Source organism: Schistocerca cancellata, chromosome 8 (genome assembly GCF_023864275.1).
Source record: "Schistocerca cancellata isolate TAMUIC-IGC-003103 chromosome 8, iqSchCanc2.1, whole genome shotgun sequence".
NCBI classification, from domain to species: Eukaryota; Metazoa; Arthropoda; class Insecta; order Orthoptera; family Acrididae; genus Schistocerca; species Schistocerca cancellata.
The window spans coordinates 343,911,511-343,930,984 of NC_064633.1; the positions used below are offsets into that span (position 1 = coordinate 343,911,511).

At 46.7% G+C, this 19,474-nt stretch overlaps 1 protein-coding gene across 1 annotated transcript in view; it reads right to left on the reverse strand.

Moving 5' to 3' along the window:
• Nucleotides 1-19,025, reverse strand: part of LOC126094714 (lipase 3-like) — an 80,191-nt gene extending 61,166 nt beyond the window's left edge. Inside the window, exons 1-3 of the mRNA XM_049909249.1 lie at nt 18,886-19,025; nt 7,660-7,855; nt 2,806-2,920 (exon numbers count right to left, since the gene is read on the reverse strand). Coding sequence (XP_049765206.1) covers nt 2,806-2,920; nt 7,660-7,855; nt 18,886-19,005 — 431 coding nt within the window. The 5' untranslated portion in view covers nt 19,006-19,025. The remainder of the gene's footprint in view (nt 1-2,805; nt 2,921-7,659; nt 7,856-18,885) is intronic.
• Nucleotides 19,026-19,474: the final 449 nt, after the last annotated feature.

Sequence of the window (19,474 nt, forward strand, 5' to 3'; positions counted from 1 at the left end):
AACTGCTGTTCAAATTGCTCCCGCAGCCGTACGCCGAATACGACAGTCTTCCCTATCGGTAGTGCCACGTGGCCGTCTGGAGCCTGGTTCTCTTGCCACCGTACATTCTCGTGAACACCGATGCCAGCAGTCGTGCACAGTGGCTGCATTCCTGCCATGTCTTTCTGCAATATCATAGAAGAAACACTCAGCTTCTCATATCCCTATTACACTACGTCGTTCAAACTGAGATGTTGATAATGGCGTCTTTGTAGCCTTAAACGCATTCTTGACTAACGTCAGCTCACCACGTCCAATCTCAAAGACAACGAACGCTCACGATCCTTGCATTGTGTATTTAAAGCATACATGATTTTTGCCCTCATAGCGAAGCTACTAGCGCCACTCTTAAGCGACTGCCGCAGAATTTGCATAGACATCATCTTTGAGATGTAGTAACGCGACTAAAAACTTGCGTGTAGTACACTCCTTTTTGGTGTTGCGATTTTTGTCGCCTCCAGTGTATATCAATAAGACGTTAGTTATAAAACCCACCAAGTGTGAACTTCGACTGAAAAACAACGAAATCCAATATGGCGTCTCCAAGGTTTTGGTTGTGCTGTAGAGATCCCTCTCACCTCTTATTTGCTCAACGTTTCGTAACACATTACAAAAATATCTCAGATCTTATATTGTATTTCAAGCGTGGCAGGAAGTGGCGTCACAAAACGTGCAACTCCATGTCCACTTCAGCTTTTAGGTCGTGCGTGCGGACAGCTTGGATACCGCTACAGGACGCGCCTGAGCTACCACGTTTACAACACTGACAACTAAGGAAACAACTTTGTTGTAGCCGTTACCGAATGCTTTGTGTACTCAGTTATGCATTGTGTTAATCAAAATATCCACGGGTGTGCTGCCGGTCTATAGTGTCCAACGGGCACAATATTTCGGCGATCATACATGTCGCCATCATCAGGTGAACTGACGGACTGAGCTCCTGTGAACGTGCCGGCACGGAGATCCGTACGCTATGGCTGCTCAGAGGGAACTGGGTTCGGTCGCGGCGGTGGCAGATTTAAATACCCTCCGCCCGCGGCGCGCTCCCTCCGCCGTCCGCGCCCCGCGCCACGGTCGCGCGGTGGAACAGATTGCGACGGCGTCTGAGATGACGTCGGTGTGATGGCTCTGTCCGCCGTGGTCGTCACAACTATACGTTTGCTCGATTTACTCTTGATTAACCCAATCGCTGGTTCCCAAGCCTTGCTAAGATTATAGCCACAGTCACGGTTTATGAGGTCGTCATTGGTGCGAATTTCGATGGCCTCTCTAACAACGCTGTCCCAGTATCTCGACGTCTGTACCAGAATCCTTGTGCGGTCATACTCCATGGCGTGATTTTCCGACAAACAATGTTCAGCGACCGCCGACTTGCTCGGATACATCAGTCGAGTGTGCCTTTGGTGTTCACGGCATCGATCCTCGACGGTACGCATCGTCTGACCAATGTACGACTTGCCACACTGACACGCCAGCCTTCCTCAAACCGAGGTCATCTTTGGCGCTCCCCACCAGTGCACGAGTTTTATTTGGAGGACAAAACACAGTTCCGACCTGGTGTTTCTTCAGAATGCGGGCGATTTTCCCCGAGAGTGCGCCTGTGTATGGATTAAATGCAGTGCCTACCTCCTCCCTCGTGACTTCATCCATCTCAACAGGTTGTGCTGCAGTGGTTGGTCGGAGAGCACGTTGAATCTGCCACTCTGAGTACCCATTTTTTCGAAATACAGTTCTCAGGTGTTCCAATTCCTGGGGTAGACTCTCTGCGTCAGAGATAGTGCGCGCCCTATGTACTAGAGTTTCAAGTACCCCGTTCCTCTGTGAAGGGTGGTGGCAGCTGTCTGCGTGCAAATACAGATCAGTGTGCGTTGTCTTCCGATACACCGAACCCAGTTCCCTCTGAGCAGCCATAGCGTACGGATCTCCGTGCCGGCACGTTCACAGGAGCTCAGTCCGTCAGTTCACCTGATGATGGCGACATGTATGACCGCCGAAATATTGTGCCCGTTGGACACTATAGACCGGCAGCACACCCGTGGATATTTTGATTATCAAATACGCCGGGAGAAACTCAAGAATCACATGCCCTGTGTTGTTCGTTTGTTGTTTTTTTCTCTTATTATGACTGAGTGAAAAGACTAATTGGTGATTCTTATGAGCATGTCAGTTATGCATTTGCAGAAGCACAGAACATCCATGTAGGCTACCAGCCCCAGAAGGAGATGGAACTTGTTCCCCCCCACACAGCTACTGACTCTTTGGACCGTCTCTCGTTTGTTTACACTATCCGCCCCGATAGCTGAGTGGTCAGCGTGACGGACTGCCATCCTACAGGCCCGGGTTCGATTCCCGACTGGGTCGGGGAATTTCTCCGCTCAGGGACTGGGTGTAGTGTTGTCTTCATCATCATTTCATCGCCATCCGGCGCGCAGGTCGACCAATGGGGCTTCGAATGTAATAAGACCTGCACCAAGGCGGCCGGACCTGCACCGCAAAGGGCCTCCTGGCCCATGACGCCAAACGCTCATTTCCATTTCCATTTGCTTACACTCGCAGCAGACCGTGTCTGTACTCTACTGTTTGATGTGTGGTGGAGGTGTTGTGGACATACATATGTGTACTAACGGAGCAACACAAGTGAAACGGTAACTGGAAATTTGTATGTAATGCTTCAAGTGTAACACACATGTTTATTGCTGTACGAGTCCTACTCAAATGCTAGGTATATTAGTAAGTAGAATGTCTGGCACGAGCTCTGCGCCTCACCTGAACTGCCAGAACTCGCTGCTGTTGGGGTCGAACGAAGTGTGGTTCCTGGAGTAGGTGTTCCCGCGGGCGTTGCCCAGCCACACGTCGTATCCGGCGTCCGCAAGCACGTACGCTGTGGGGGCAGAACACACGAACACTGTAACTGCGCGTAGGAAACACTTCGATGTTTCAGACATATACAGGCTTTGCTGGTGATGACAGTAGTAGTTTCATAAAATTACGCTGGCTGTGTGTCATCAGCAGAGTGCCAATAACAATGATGTAATAACAATAAAACGCTACGCATAAGATAGGAGCAAAATACCACAGAATAGTGTATCGTTATTTTTGTATGCCACACCGTTTTTTTAACTTCCAACATTTTGCCACTAAATAGAGTTGTGAATGTGTAAGAATGCACTCGTATGACGAGCGCAATCGGTCGAAATAAATCAAATAACATGCAACCTGTCAATCTGGGGACGTGTTCAGGACACAAGTCATTGGGCCTCCATCAGGCGATTCCTGCATTCGTTATATATGTGCTTCTTCTTGGTCCTAAACTCTGTGGACTATACTGAGAGGAGGAAGACGGCTTTGCCCAGCAGATAGACTGTCATGGAGAGCGACTCTCTCTCATCCCAGCCCTGCCTTCCCCCTTTTTGCTATCTCTCTTTCTCTCTCTCTCTCTCTCTCTCTCTCTCTACCTCCCTCCCTCCCTGCCTCTCTCTCTCTCTCTCTCTCTCTCTCCCTTCTCTCTCTCTCCCTCTCTCTCTCTCCCTCTAATTTTACCCTTATCTCATGTAGAGAAAAACAGGTTGTAAATAATCCAGGAGTAATCCAAGATCGAAACGAATTTCTGATTTACGATCTGTGCGCTGTTAATCTCTACTCATTTTTCTTTATAAATCGCATCATTATGAAAGATTCTGTCATAAACCACTTTTATTTTACTCTCGAAATTTTAAAGGAAAGGTTATTTAATTGGCGACATTTGACTACCATAAGCAGATAAGTTATTGCCTACTGCTAAAACCTTAGTTAATGCTACAAGCAAATGTTCATTTTCTGTTCCATTAACCGACTGTGCACCTTAGAAACTCTACTGTCAGAATAAGACAAATCTTTAGATGTCTAAAATTAGATCTATCTGGCTTCAGAGCATGACTTAAAATTGATTCAATATAATATTATACTGAAACTTCCTGGCAGATTAAAACTGTGTGCCCGACCGAGACTCGAACTCGGGACCTTTGCCTTTCGCGGGCAAGTGCTCTACCAACTGAGCTACCGAAGCACGACTCACGCCCGGTCTCACAGCTTTACTTCTGCCAGTATCTCGTCTCCTACCTTCCAAACTTTACAGAAGCTCTCCTGCGAACCTTCTGAGCTTCTGTAAAGTTTGGAAGGTAGGAGACGAGATACTGGCAGAAGTAAAGCTGTGAGACCGGGCGTGAGTCGTGCTTCCGTAGCTCAGTTGGTAGAGCACTTGCCCGCGAAAGGCAAAGGTCCCGAGTTCGAGTCTCGGTCGGGCACACAGTTTTAATCTGCCAGGAAGTTTCATATCAGCGCACACTCCGCTGCAGAGTGAAAATCTCATTCTGGTAATATTATACTATCTGCAATACCTTGATAAAATTCAAAACGTTTCTTGTCGATGTCTGATTCTCAACCCCTACTACTACAAACATCAAAAGAAGTTTTGCATCAGCCAGGTTCCCAGAACTCCTGAAGATACAGATTGACTGTGATTATTGTATCCCAAACACAGTTCCTTAGACTGTTCAGAGATGTCACTAAACCAGTTCAAAGATGTAAACAACCAAGCACGAGCAGCACCTATTAGACGGAGGGGGTCCGACAGCCTATCAGTTCCAGTCATTCCACCAGGAAGGAGGTACACGGCTCGTGTTGTCTGTAGTTCAACCATACCTAGACGATCAATACCGCGGTTCGATGGCGTCCACATTGTTACTTCGTGCCCGGAAAGCCTCTCAACAAGGGAAGTGTGCAGGCGTCTCGGAGTGAACCACAGCGGTGTTGTTCGGACATGGAGGCGATACAGAGAGACAGGAACTGTCGATGGCATGCCTCGCTCAGGCCGCCTAAGCCCCTACTGCAGTGGATGACAGCAACCTATGGATTATGGCTCGGAGGAACCCTGAGAGCAACGCCACCATGTTCAATAATGCTTTTCGTGCAGCCACAGGACGTCATGTTACGACTCAAACTGTGAGCAATAGGCTGCATGATGCACAACTTCACTCCCGACGTCCATGGCGAAGTCCATCTTTGCAACCACGGCACCATGCAGCGCGGTACAGATGGGCCCAACAACATGCCGAATGGACCGCTCAGCATTGGAATCACGTTCTCTTCAGCGGTGAGTGTCGCATATGCTTTCAACCAGACAATCGTCGGAGACGTGTTTGGAGGCAACCCGGTCAGGCTGAACGCCTTAGACACGCTGCCCAGCGAGTGCAGCAAGGTGGAGGTTCCCTGCTGTTTTGGGGTGGCATTATGTGGGGCCGACGTACTCCGCTGGTGGTCATGGAAGGCACCGTAACGGCTGTACGACACGTGAATGTCATCCTCCGAGCGATAGCGAACCCTATCAGCAGCATATTGATGAGGCATTCGTCTTCATGGACGACAATTCGCGCCCCTGTCGTGCACATCTTGTGAATGACTTCCTTCAGGATAACGACATCGCTCGACTAGAGGGGCCAGCATTTTCTCCTTACATGGACCCTATTGAACATTCCTGGGATAGATTAAAAAATGGTTCAAATGGCTCTGAGCACTATGCGACTTAACTTCTGAGATCATCAGTCCCCTATAACTTACAACTACTTAAACCTAACTAACCTAAGGACATCACACACACTCATGCCCGAGGCAGGATTCGAACCTGCGACCGTAGCGGTCGCTCGGTTCCAGACTGTAGCGCCTAGAACCGCACGGCCACTCCGGCCGGCAGGATAGATTAAAATGGGCTGTTTATGGACGACGTGACCCACCAACCACTCTGACGGATCTACGCCGAATCGCCGTTGAGGAGTGGCACAATCTCGATCAACAATGCCTTGACGAACTTGTGGATAGTATGCCACGACGAACAAAGGCGTGCATCAAGGCAAGAGGGTATTAGAGGTACCGGCGTGTACAGCAATCTGGACCACCACTTCTGAAGGTCTCGCTGTATGGTGGACATGAATGTGTGGTTTTCATGAGCAGTAAAAAGGGCGGAAATGCTGTTTATGTTGATCTCTATTCCAATTTTCTGTACATGTTCCGGAACTCTCGGAACCGAGGTGATGGAAAACTTTTTTCGATGTGTGTGTTTTACGTCGATATGTCGATACTTCTTTCGATTTATTAATCGCTGTAACGACATTCTTAAATATCGGTATATTTAATTACCGATATTTTTAGAAACAGCCACTCTAGTGTATACCGTGATTCATTAATCCATATCTCTCGTTTCCAGTCATCGACCGTCCAGTGCCGTCGCTCTTTACTCCACCTCAAGCCTCGCTTAGTATTGACGACAGATATGTGTGGCTTCTGAAGAGGTGCTACACCGATGTAACCTAATCTTTTTAATTCTCTGTGCACAGTCATTGTACTAGATGGACCGCTCGTAGCACTTTTTAACTCACGAGCGATTCTTTCCGTTGATTTCATGTGCGATGTTACAGCCACCTTCCACAATATTCGGTTGTCCTTGGGCGTTAGTCTGTCAGGCCTGCCTGGTCTTGGTTTAATTGTCCCTTCGCGGTTCCACTTCACAGTCACATCACTGTCGACTTGGGCAGGCTTTAGGAAGGTGAATATGTCCCTGATGGATCTGTTCCTCAGGTGGCAACCAATGACTAGTCCATGTGCTTCTCTACTGACAACGGACAACGCCGTCTCCCCCCCCCCCTCCCTCCTTCCTTTCCTTCCTTTGATACTGACAGGTTCGCCTCTCTTGACATCTAGCCATCTAGCGGTCAATTCCGAATTAAATAAGGGTGTCCAGATAGTTTTGGTCAGATAGTGAACTTGGGTAAGCCAGTTTGACGACTTCACGCCAAGGGATGAGCTGTTTATGGTACTTACTGCAGAATCTGGTAGTCATTTGAGGAAACAATAGTGTGACTGTAGACTACAAGAAACAATTTTTTTATAATGTCCAGTACCCTTGTAAAAGTAACATATGTATGAGTAAAATTACTACTACTACTACTACTACTTCTGCATTGCGTATAATGTAATGAGGTACCTCTGGGCAGAGAAAGAGCGGCAGGGCATCGTGTTGATGAAAGTTGCTTACATGTGGCTACAGAGAGTGGACGAACAGTTTTAGTCGAGACGGCGTAACAAGAACCCCGACAATTCGTAGCGCTTTTGCCGGCTTCAACTCCAAAGCGCTATCGGCCGCTGGCGAAAACAGCAGCTGTCTACAGAGATGTTGCAGCACTGAGGCGTTGCCATAGAGACATTTACAAAATCGCGTTACATTAGTAGTTGAAGTAGGCGCGCGAAGCTCCCACGCCTGGCCCACTGAAACTGTCATCGATCAACTTACGCCGATCCAGCTATAGCATGTTGCCAAGTTTTACTATGTTGTGCTGCGTGCAACAATTGAAGTATAACGACATTACAGTCTGGAGGAGAGCATTTATCACCGTCCACCTCTACTCAAGGCGAGGCATCTGAAGGTAGACAACTTCTCACCGGTTGCTGAGTGTTAGTAGAGGGGGATGAGCAGAACAGCTCAAAGGTGGGCTGCCCCCAGACGTTGCGAACACCGTACAACTCCCAGTTGTGACAAATTGCAGGGTATTGTTTTCCTGTGAGTGCCTAAACACTGCAGGTAGAGCTTACCGAAAGCCTCGCCGGGTCCCATGACGACCCAATCTGCAGAGCTGGAGAGCAGTCCGTGCATCACCAGGATGGGGAAGCCGGAGCCCCCGCTCGCTTTGGGGCTGGACGGCACGCGGAACATGCGCAGGATGTAGCCGTCCCCCGTCGTCACGAAGTGCTCTTCCACCGGGTAGCCGTACTTCCTCAGGAGCTGCGCCTGTCAACACACACATCACACGCGCGTGCTCGTTATGACACCTTGAAACGTCCCCTCAGAAAAATTTATGAATTACTGTGCTGATAAATCTCTTACATTATTTGCTTTTCAAACAGCTGAGCAAAACTGAACGTACTCAAACATTCACTAAAGTGACAAACAATATTTTTAGCGCAACGCAATCTGACTTTCAAAAATCCCTACAAAAGAATGGCCCTAACTAACATTAACCTATACGTTTCACAAATCACTTACCTCACAAAAATCTTGGTTACTCGAACTACTGCAATACAGCGAGCGCCACTACTGCCAGCTAAATAAAAGATTCAAACTACGGAAGGCACTAACTACTGATAGGCATAGTTAGCAAATGAAAGATTTTTATAGAGAACAAACAACGTATTTACCTTAATAGTCATCAAAAGTCATTATATATATATATATATATATATATATATATATATATATATATATATATATATATATATAGCAGTTCATGACATCCAGTCTTAAAAATTTCAAAATTCCGCCATTTCTCTCCCCACATCCACCACTGCTGGTGCCTCACCTCCAACTGTGCAACGCTACACGCTGTTAACAGCCAACTGCCCAACACTACAAAGGCAGACAACAATGCAAACTAGCCACAGACTGCACACAGCACAGCCAGTGATTTTCATAAAGAGCGCTACGTGGCGTTACCAATAAGAAAACGTAAACAGCCTACTTACAACCTCAAGTTACCGTCGCTGGATGTTCGTAATGACTCTGTCACGCTTTGTTTTCTTACAGCCAGAGCACACAGTATTTTGTTCAAGGGATGCACGGTATACTATGTCTGATATAGGAGCTAGCTCATTTACAAGTCCTGTATACAAATTCTATCAGACACTTGTTAATTGTTAAAGGATGCTCCTACAGATAGTGGTTTCTCAGTTATCTGTATTACTAAGCGACCATCCCGGGATCGAAATTTGCAGGTTGCGTATCTAACGCCGTCCAGGGGCAACGAAAATAGGATTTTCAGTATTTCATATAAATAGTGACCTGCACTACTGGCCATTAACATTGCTACACCACGAAGAGGACGTGCTACAGACGCGAAATTTAACCAACAGGAAGACGATGCTGTGATATGCAAATGATTAGCTTTTCAGAGCATTCACACAAGGTTTGCGCTGGTGGTGACACCTACAACGTGCCGACATGAGGAAAGTTTCCAACCGATTTCTCATACACAAACAGCAGTTCACCGGTGTTGCCTGGTGAAACGTTGTTGTGATGCCTCGTGTAAGGAGGAGGAATGCGTACCACCAAATTTCCGACTTTGATAAAGGTTGGATTGTAGCCTATCGCGATTGCAGTTTACCGTATCGCGACATTGGTGCTGGCGTTGGTCGAGATCCAATGACTGTTAGCAGAATATGGAATCGGTGGGTTCAGAAAGGTAATACGGAACGCCGTGCTGGATCCCAACGGCCTCGTATCACTAGCAGTCGAGATGACAAGCATCTTATCCGCATGGCTGTAACGGATCGTGCAGCCACGTCTCGATCTCTGAGTCAAGAGATGGGGACGTTTGCAAGACAACAACCATCTGCACGAACAGTTCGACGACGTTTGCAGCAGCATGGACTATTAGCTCGGAGACTATGGCTGCGGTTACCCTTGACGCTGCATCACAGACAGGAGTGCCTGCGGTGGTGTACTCAACGACGAACCTGGGTACACGAATGGCAGTACGCCATTTTTTCGGATGAATCCAGGTTCTGTTTACAGCATCATAATGGTCGCATCCGTGTTTGGCGACATCGCGGTGAACGCACATTGGAAGCGTGTATTCGTCATCGCCATACTGGCGTATCACCCGGCGCCATGATATGGGGTGCCTTTGGTTACACGTCTCGGTCACCACTTGTTCGCACTGACTGCACTTTGAACAGTGGACGTTTCATTTCAAATGTGTGACGACCCGTGGCTCTACCCTTTATTCCATCCCTGCGAAACCCTGCATTTCAGCAGGATAATGCACGACCGCATGTTGAAGGCCCTGTACGGGCCTTCCTGGATAGAGAAAATGTTCGACTGCTGCCCTGGCCAGCAGATTCTCCCGATCTCTCACCAATTGAAAACGTCTGCTCAATGATGGCCGAGCAGCTGGCTCGTCACAATACCCCATTCACTACTCTTGATGAACTGTGGTATCGTGTTAGAAGCTGCATGGGCAGCTGTACCTGTACACGCCATCCAAGCTCTGTTTGACTCAATGCTCAGGCGTATCAGGGACGTTATTACGGCCAGAGGTGGTTGTTTTGGGTACTGATTTCTCAGGATCTATACACCCAAATTGCGTGAAAATGTAATCACATGACAGTTCTAGTATAATATATTTGTCCAATGAATACCCGTTTATCATCTGCATTTCTTCCTGATGTAGCAATTGTAATGGCCAGTAGTGTATATATTACGACTTTAACTGGCTCTGAGCACTATGCGACTAAACTTCTGAGGTCATCAGTCGCCTAGAACTTAGAACTAATTAAACCTAACTAACCTAAGGACATCACACACATCCATGCCCGAGGCAGGATTCCAACCTGCGACCGTAGCGGTCGCTCGGATCCAGACTGTAGCGCCTAGAACCGCTCGGCCACTCCGGCGGGCATATTACGACTTTGAACACTATTAAGGTAAATACATTGTTTGTTCTCTATCAAAATCTTTCATTTGCTAACTATGCCTATCAGTAGTTAGTGCCTTCAGTAGTTAGAATCTTTTATTTAGCTGGCAGTATTGGCGCTCGCTGTATTGCAGTAGTTCGAGTAACGAAGATTTTTGTGCGGAAAGTGATTCGTGAAAGGTATAGGTTATTGTTAGTCAGGGCCATTCTTTTGTAGGGATTATTGGAAGTCAGACTGCGTTGCGCTAAAATAACGTAGAAGTTTACCAGCACAATCATTATTCAGCTTCAAAAGGTTCAACACGGCTAGACAACTGCTGTAGTTATAAAATGTGTGAACGTCTTGAGGCAGCGTAACTCTAACCGTGCAAATTCCCAGATTTACTTAATCCAATAATTGATCAGTCAGAAGAATCTATTACATGCAAGCAGTTCTGTGGAAACCATATTCAATTTTTCAGTGTTCGGACACTAGGAAATCTTACTGGGTGAGTTATGTAACTTTAGCCTACACGAGTGAGTTATACGTTTTTCCATCTGTCGCTATCTGCAACAGTTATCATTTTTATGCATTTTCTGAAACTATTAGTCTCCATTCATATTGAATATGATGCTTTCTTTCCAAAATATCTTAAAGAGATAATATATTACTTTTTTAAATGTAACTGAAAGCATACAACGAACATTTGATACAGTTGAGATCTATTTTATTTACTCATAATCTTTTCTATAGTCGGTTATTAGATAATGATCTCATGTGAATGGTGACGGAAGTTCATTAACGGTTGCTCATCAAAAATGCAGCTCTTGTTTTTGGTGCCAGCTCTGCAATACCCTCCAAGCTGTACGGAATCGATTCAGTGATTCACTGGTTTGGGGTCATTGTGGATCATCAGAGTAGTCATCCCATGTAGGCTTTCACGGCCGGCGTTAAGTTCTACAGATCGACCACGACAACTTAGCCCGGAAGTGTTTACTGATGGTCATCAGAGTAGTGTTTCCGAACAATAGCTTAGGTCTTTTCGACTGAAGTAAGTCTTTCTGTCGATTTAATGTGTGTCTCCTTACTTTAAAGTTACACTTTTGTTGATTATCGCATTGGTCCAACAATGGTATTTAGTCGAAAACAGCTACAATCTCTATAGTCGACTACGGTAACGAGCTGCTTAATTTTGTGGAAAAGTGCAGTCACTGAATCTTACGGTACATTTAAAAATTACAATACCAAGTTGACAATATTACAAAAACATAAAAGAAACAAAACCACCTAACCAATTAACTGCATAAAGTCTCTCATAATTACCGTCGTATGGAGAGTAACTTCGAAAGTATTGTTTCCATGATAACGTTGTGGTATGCTTTGTCAGCGTACAAACCAAGAAAAAACTTCACTGAAATAATGGTTTCCCTGATTACAGCTGTAGCAGACATCTAAAATCATAATGACAGATTACTAATTGCCGGCCGCGGTGGTATAGCGGTTCTGGCGCTGCAGTCCGGAACCGCGGGACTGCTACGGTCGCAGGTTCGAATCCTGCCTCGGGCATGGGTGTGTGTGATGTCCTTAGGTTAGTTAGGTTTAAGTAGTTCTAAGTTCTAGGGGACTTATGACCTAAGATGTTGAGTCCCATAGTGCTCAGAGCCATTTTTGAGATTACTAATTGCAAAAGCAACATGAACTGATGTGAAACTTCCTAGCAGATTAAAACTGTGTACCGGACCGAGACTCGAACTCGGGACCTTTGCCTTTCGCGGGCAAGTGCTCTACCAACTGAGTTACCCAAGCATGACTCACGCCCCGTCCTCACAGCTTTACTTCTGCCAGTACCTCGTCTCCTACCGTGAGTCGTGCTTGGGTAGCTCAGTTGGTAGAGCACTTGCCCGCGAAAGGCAAAGGTCCCGAGTTCGAGTCTCGGTCCGGCACACAGTTTTAATCTGCTAGGAAGTTTCATATCAGCGCACACTCCGCTGTAGAGTGAAAATTTCATTCTATGAACTGATGTGCCTAATGTTTTGGTGCGAGCTGGATTCTTAAATCAACGGGTGAAACAAACAGAAAAATCGTCAGAGGAAAAGTGTTATCGAAGATAAGCGTGGAAATAATTGCGTTGCTGGTATCACATGGGACTCAAGTGCTTTTTAATTTCTGGGCTTCGCAGATGAAATTTATCGTAGGTTAACTTGTAGGTCTTGCGAAAACAAACCACTTATGTGTTTTTGCCGACTCATCTGTTATCAACTTGCTCCACACATCTGCTTGCCACAGGTTCATTAATGTGTTATCGAATATTACTTCCTGTCACAAATATTCCTTTTGTTCTGTAACACAAAGGAAAGAGCCGTAGGACGACAAATGCTGGGATGGGATTCCGAATAATACACATAAGCAAGGCAAGCACTGAATTTTAAAGATTTAGACTCTACCAATAACTCCACCCTGATTCTTTAAGGACTCGAACTCCCATGAAGAGCTTCAGACCTCTGTCTGATTACTTTACAAATGAGTTAATGCGTTAAATATTGGACGTTAAGTACGTGAAACCTTTATGGATGAAGATTCAAAACCATAATTATGCTAAAAAAAAGTAACGTATCTTTTCCTCCTAAACTATCTGTCGTACACTTATACAATTGTCCAGGTGCATTCAGTAGTATATGTGGGTACTGTCTGCAAAATGTTTGTTAGTAACGTTAGTAGTAGGAAAGAAATACATTAAAATTTCATGCCTGACACTGTCGTTTTACTTCATGAACATTGAAAATACCATAAGCAATAAACATCTTTCCTTTCATTACTTTGTGCAGTGTGCAGTAAGAAAAAGTTTCGGAAAGGTTTGATATTATGCGTAACGTTTGTTGGAATTCGCTAAGTGCCCTCTTTCTGGAATAATGGAAGAATGCTGGGTGGGTAATTTGCTTGCCGTGAGACATTAATACGGGGGCTGGGACTTTAATAGTGGCAACTATTTATTTACAACTAGTACAAAATAGATACGCGTTTCAAAGTTTTACTGACCTTCAAAGTAGTCACCACCATTGTATACAATAACCCGTTCCCAGCGACGTGGAAGTCGTAGGATACTCTTATCAGTGCCAGTTGTGTTGACAGTTCGAGCGGCGCTGTCTATTGCCCGACGAATTTGTAGTAGTTCTGAAGCGAATGCCGTGAAGTGTTTCCTTCAGTTTAGAAATCGAGTTGAACTTACGAGGGCTTAAGTCAAGGGAGTGCAGTAGGTGGTATAGCGCTTAGCAGCCCCATCAGTCAAACAAATCAATAACAGCTTGCACTGTACTTGCTTGAGCATTGTCCTGCAAAATGATGATCAGGTCCTGCAGAAAGTGTCATCACTTCTGTGGTGTCACCGCCAGACACCACACTTGCTAGGTGGTAGCTTTTAAATCGGCCGCGGTCCGTTAGTATACGTCGGACCCGCGTGTCGCCACTGTCAGTGATTGCAGACCGAGCGCCGCCACACGGCAGGTCTAGAGACACTTCCTAGCACTCGCCCCAGTTGTACAGCCGACTTAGTTAGCAAAGCTACACTGACAAATACGCTCTCATTTGCCGAGACGATAGTTAGCATAGCCTTCAGCTACGTCATTTGCTACGACCTAGCAAGGCGCCATAGCATTTGATAATTAATATTGTGAAGCCTGTACAGTAACGAGAGATGTTCACCAATTGTGGATTAAAGTTAAGTATTCTACCAGTTACTCTTGTTTTGCTAGTCTTATTTCTCTGACCTGTTCCAGACCTCACGCCAGCCTGCGTGAGCTTAATCGCGTGCCTTTCGGCTTCCTCCAAACTCCGTGAATTGGCTCCTGCCAATTCACAACAACTTCTGTCTCTAAGCTGGTCGTAGGGTGTGTTCCAACACTGTCGTAACAGATACACTACGTGATCAAAAGTACGAGGATATCTGGCTGAAAATGGCTTACGAGTTCGTGACGCCCTCCATCGGTAATGCAGCAATTCAATATGGTGTTGGCCCACCCTTAGCCTTGATGACAGCTTCCACTCTCGCAGGCATACGTTCAATCAGGTGCTGGAAGGTTTCTTGGGGAATGGCAGCCATTCTTCACGGAGTGCTTTGCTGAGGGGGAGGTATCGATGTAGATCGGTGAGGCCTGGTACGAAGTCGACAATTCAAAACATCCCAAAGGTGTTCTACAGGATTCAGGCCAGGACTCTGTGCAGACAAGTCCATTACAGGGCTGTTTTTGTCGTGTAACCACTCCTCCACAGGCCGTGCATTATGAACATGTGATCGATCGTGTTGAAAGATGCAGTCACTATCCCTGAATCGCTCTTCAAGAATGGGAAGCAAGAAGGTGCTTAAAACATCAATGTAGGCCTGTGCTGTGATAGTGCCACGCAAAACAACAAGGGGTGCAAGCCCCTCCATGAAAAACTCGACGACACCATAACGCCACCGTCTCCGAATTTTACTGTTGGTACTACACACGCTGGCAGATGTTCATCGAGCATTCGCCATACCCACACCCTGCCATCGGATCGTCACATTGTGCACCTTGACTCGACACTCCACTCAATGTTTTTCCCATGTTCAATCGTCTAATGTTTACGCTCCTTACACCAAGCGAGGCGTCGTTTGGCATTTACCGGCGTGATGTGTGACTTATGAGTAGCCGCTTGACCATGAAATTCAAGTTTTCTCACCTCCTGCCTAACTGTCATAGTACTTGCAGGGGACCCTGATACAGTTTTGATTTCCTGTGTGATGGTCTGTGTAGATGTTTGCCTATTACACATTACGACCCTCTTCAACAGTTGGTGGTCTCTGTCAGTCAACAGACGAGGTCGGCCTGTACGCTTTTGTGTTGTACGTGCCCCTCCACGTTTCCACTTCACTATCACATCGGAAACAGTGGACCTAGGGATATTTAGAAGTGTGGAAATCTCATGTACAGTCGTATGACACAAATGAGACCCAATCACCTGCCCACGTTGAAGTCCTTTAGTTCTACGGAGCGCCCCATTTTGCTCTCTCACGATGTCTAATGACTATTGAGGTCGCTGATATGGAGAACCTGTCAGTAGGTGGCAGCATAATGCACCTAATATGAAAAACGCATGTTTTTGAGGGTGTCCGTTCGCCGTGATTTCAACTGTTATTGGCCCCTCCCGCCGGAGATTCGAGTCTTCCCTCGGGCATGGGTTTGTGCGTTGTTCTTAGCATAAGTTAGTTTAAGTAGTGTGTAAGTCTAGGAACCGATGACCTCAGCAGTTTGGTCCCTTAGGAATTCACATACATTTGAACATTTTCAACTGTTATTTCACGCCGTGTTGCTTGTCTGTTAGCACTGACAGCTCCACGCAAACGCCGCTGCTGTTGGCCGTTAACTGAACGCCGTTGGCCACTGCGATGTGCGTGGTGAGAGGTTTTTCCTGAAATCTGATATTCCCACGACACTCTCAACAGTGTGTATCTTGGAACATTGAATACCCTAACGATTTCCGAAATGGAATGTCACATGCGTCTAGCTCCAACTACCGTTCAGCGCTCGAAGTCTGTTAATACCCGTCGTGGGGCCATACTCATGACGGAAATGTGTTCACATGAATCATCTGAGTATAAATGACAGCTCCGCCAACGTATTGCCCTGTTAAAAATTGCGTACGCGATACTACTGCCATCTGTATAAGTGCATATCGCTATCCCGTGAGTTTTATCTCCTCAGTTAAAATGAAATTATCGTACGGCTTTGTTGAGCGGGAGCCCTATCCGGTGAAGTTCGGCCGCTGGGTTGCAAATCATTACAGGTGACGCCACCCTGGGAGGCTTGCGCGTCGGTGACGATGAGGAAAACGCAGGACCCGCCCACGAGCAGAGGAAACCTCCAACGCGGCCGGGAATCGAAGCCGGGGCCGCTGTATGGTAGGCAAACACGTTACCACTCAGTTAAGCAGGCGGATAGCTCCGCCTTCTATTATATAATCAACATTTGGAAAAAAAAAATCCTCGTTGCAAAGTGATATCTGTAGGATAACTAATGTTTCTGACGAAAAACTTTTCCATTCAAAGATACAACTCTTATTTCAATTCTGTTTGCTCAATAATTTGGAAAAGTATAGAATTTCCGTAAATACTTTAGTATAATCTGTTAGCCCAGTAGATATGAATCCCACACTTTATAACTGTAGTTAGAATAAACATTGACGAAAAAAAAAGCAGATAAGATCACAGTTTTTGGTGAACTGACGGTGGTATCGGAAACTATATTTGACATGGAAATCCCATAATTTTCGTTTGTTATACTCTCAGATGGTAGTACCGTGATGTGGTTTTCCAATAGGACAATGTTCGTCCACACGTTGCAAGTGTTCCTATGAACTGTCTGCGTGATTCTGAGGTACTGACGTGGTTAGGAAGATTACCATACTTGTCCCCAATAGAAAATATGTGGGACTAGAAGGGACGTCATCTTCGTCCTAGTGCCAATATATGTAGGACTAGTTTCAGTTTTGGCTGCTTACCTCAGAAGAAGATGCAACAACGGCTTTATGAGACCCTGCGCGACGAATTAGTGGGTTCATCCAGACCACAGGGAGGGGGGGGGGGGTGCAACGTCATAAGGATAAGTGGACTCATAATGACAAGTTCCTTACAAATTTGACTCGATTTTGTACTCCTTGAAATAACATGCCGTACCCTCTCAACTTGTAAATCTTCATTTCGTTTCGACCTCGCCTTACAGGTGCTTCACTTTTGTTGTCAGGCAGTGTAATTGCACTACTGGCCATTAAAATTGCTACACCGCGAAGATGACGTGCTACAGATGGGAAATTTAACCGACAGGAAGAAGATGCTGTGATATGTAAATGATTAGCTTTTCAGAGCATTCACACAAGGTTGGCGCCGGTGGCGACACCTACAACGTGCTGACATGAGGAAAGTTTCCAACCGATTTCTCAGAACCAAACAGCAGTTGACCGGCGCTGCCTGGTGAAACGTTGTTGTGATGCCTCGTGTAAGGAGAAGAAATGCATACCATCATGTTTCCGACTTTGATAAAGATCGGATTGTAGCCTATCGCGATTGCAGTTTATCGTATCGCGACATTGGTGCTGGCGTTGGTCGAGATCCAATGACTGTTAGCAGAATATGGAACCGGTGGGTTCAGAAGGGTAATACGGAACGCCGTGCTGGAGCCCAACGGCCTCGTATCACTAGCAGTCGAGATGACAGGCATCTTATCCGCATGGCTGTAACGGATCGTGCAGCCACGTCTCGATCCCCGAGTCAAGAGATGGGGACGTTTGCAAGACAACAACCATCTGCACGAACAGTTCGACGACGTTTGCAGCAGCATGGACTAACAGTTCGGAGACCATGACTGTGGTTAACCTTGACGCTGCATCACAGACAGGAGTGCCTGCGATGGTGTACTCAACGACGAACCTGGGTGCACGAGTGGCAAAACGTCATTTTTTCGGATGAATCCAGGTTCTGTTTGCGGCATCACGATGGTCGCATCCGTGTTTGGCGACATCGCGGTGAACGCACATTGGAAGCGTGTATTCTTCATTGCCATACTGGCGTATCACCCAGCGTGACGGTATGGGGTGCCAGTGTTTAGACGTCTCGGTCACCTCTTGTTCGCATTGACGGCACTCCGAACATTGGACGTTACATTTCAGATGTGTTACGGCTCTTTGCTCTACCCTTCATTCGATCCCTGCGAAACCCTTCATTTCGGCAGGATAATGCACGACCGCATTTTGCAGATCCTGTACGGGCCTGTCTGGATACCGAAAAAGTTCGACTGCTGCCCTGGCCAGCACATTCTCCAGATCTCTCACCAATTGAAAACGGCTGGTCAATGGTGGCCGAGCAACTGGCTCGTCACAATACGTCAGTCACTACTCTTGATGAACTGTGGTATCACGTTGAAGCTGCATGGGCAGCTGTACCTGTACACGCCATGCAAGCTCTGTTTGACTCAATGCACAGGCTTATCAAGGCCGTTATTACGGCCAGAGGTGGTTGTTCTGGGTACTGATTTCTCAGGATCTATGCCCCCAAATTGCGTGAAAATGTAATCACATGTCAGTTCTAGTATAATATATTTGTCCAATGACTACCAGGTCATTATCTGTATTTCTTCTTGGTGTAGCAATTTTAATGGCCAGTAGTGTAATTTCGTGAGGGTTATTTCGTATCTGTTGTCTTTCAGGTTAAGCCTACACACGTTCGCGGATATGCAGTGCTACATATTCAACGAATTAGCTGTTCACACCTCGCAATTTAAAAGTTACTTGTTCGCTGACTGGGCTGAGTCCACAGACCGCGTGTGGCTGGGCAGTTTCCGCCGCCCTGCGACTTACCGTGTCCAGGTCGGCGTCCTCCATGTGGTAGGGCACAGCCCCGCGGACAGCAGCGGCTGCCGTGGTAGCGGCGGTCGCCACCAGCAGCAGCAGGATCGCGGGGGAGGCGGCGCCGGTCATGGTGGGCGGTGGTGGCTGGGCCTGCTCGCCAAGTGCCGCGGCCGGCGGGCCGGCCACTTTAAGTACCCGCCCGCTTATCTGGACTTCGTCTCTGAGGGGGCATCTCGATTGCCCACAGCTGATTGCGCAGTCACGTGTGAGAAGCACTTTCTATGATGCAGAAAGGTCATTCTGGAAGCAGTTCCCCGGGCTATGGATAAGCCATGTCACTGCGATACCCTTTCTTTCGGGGGTGCTAGTCCCGCAAGGTAAGGAGAACGTCTCTGAAGTCTGGATGTAGGACGTACGGGTGGAAGTAAAGCTGTGAGGGCAGGTTCTGAGTCGTCGTTGAATATCTCAGTCGGTAGATCATTTCATCTACATCTACATTTATACTCCGCAAGCCACCCAACGGTGTGTGGCGGAGGGCACTATACGTGCCACTGTCATTACCTCCCTTTCATGTTCCGTCGCGTATGGTTCGCGGGAA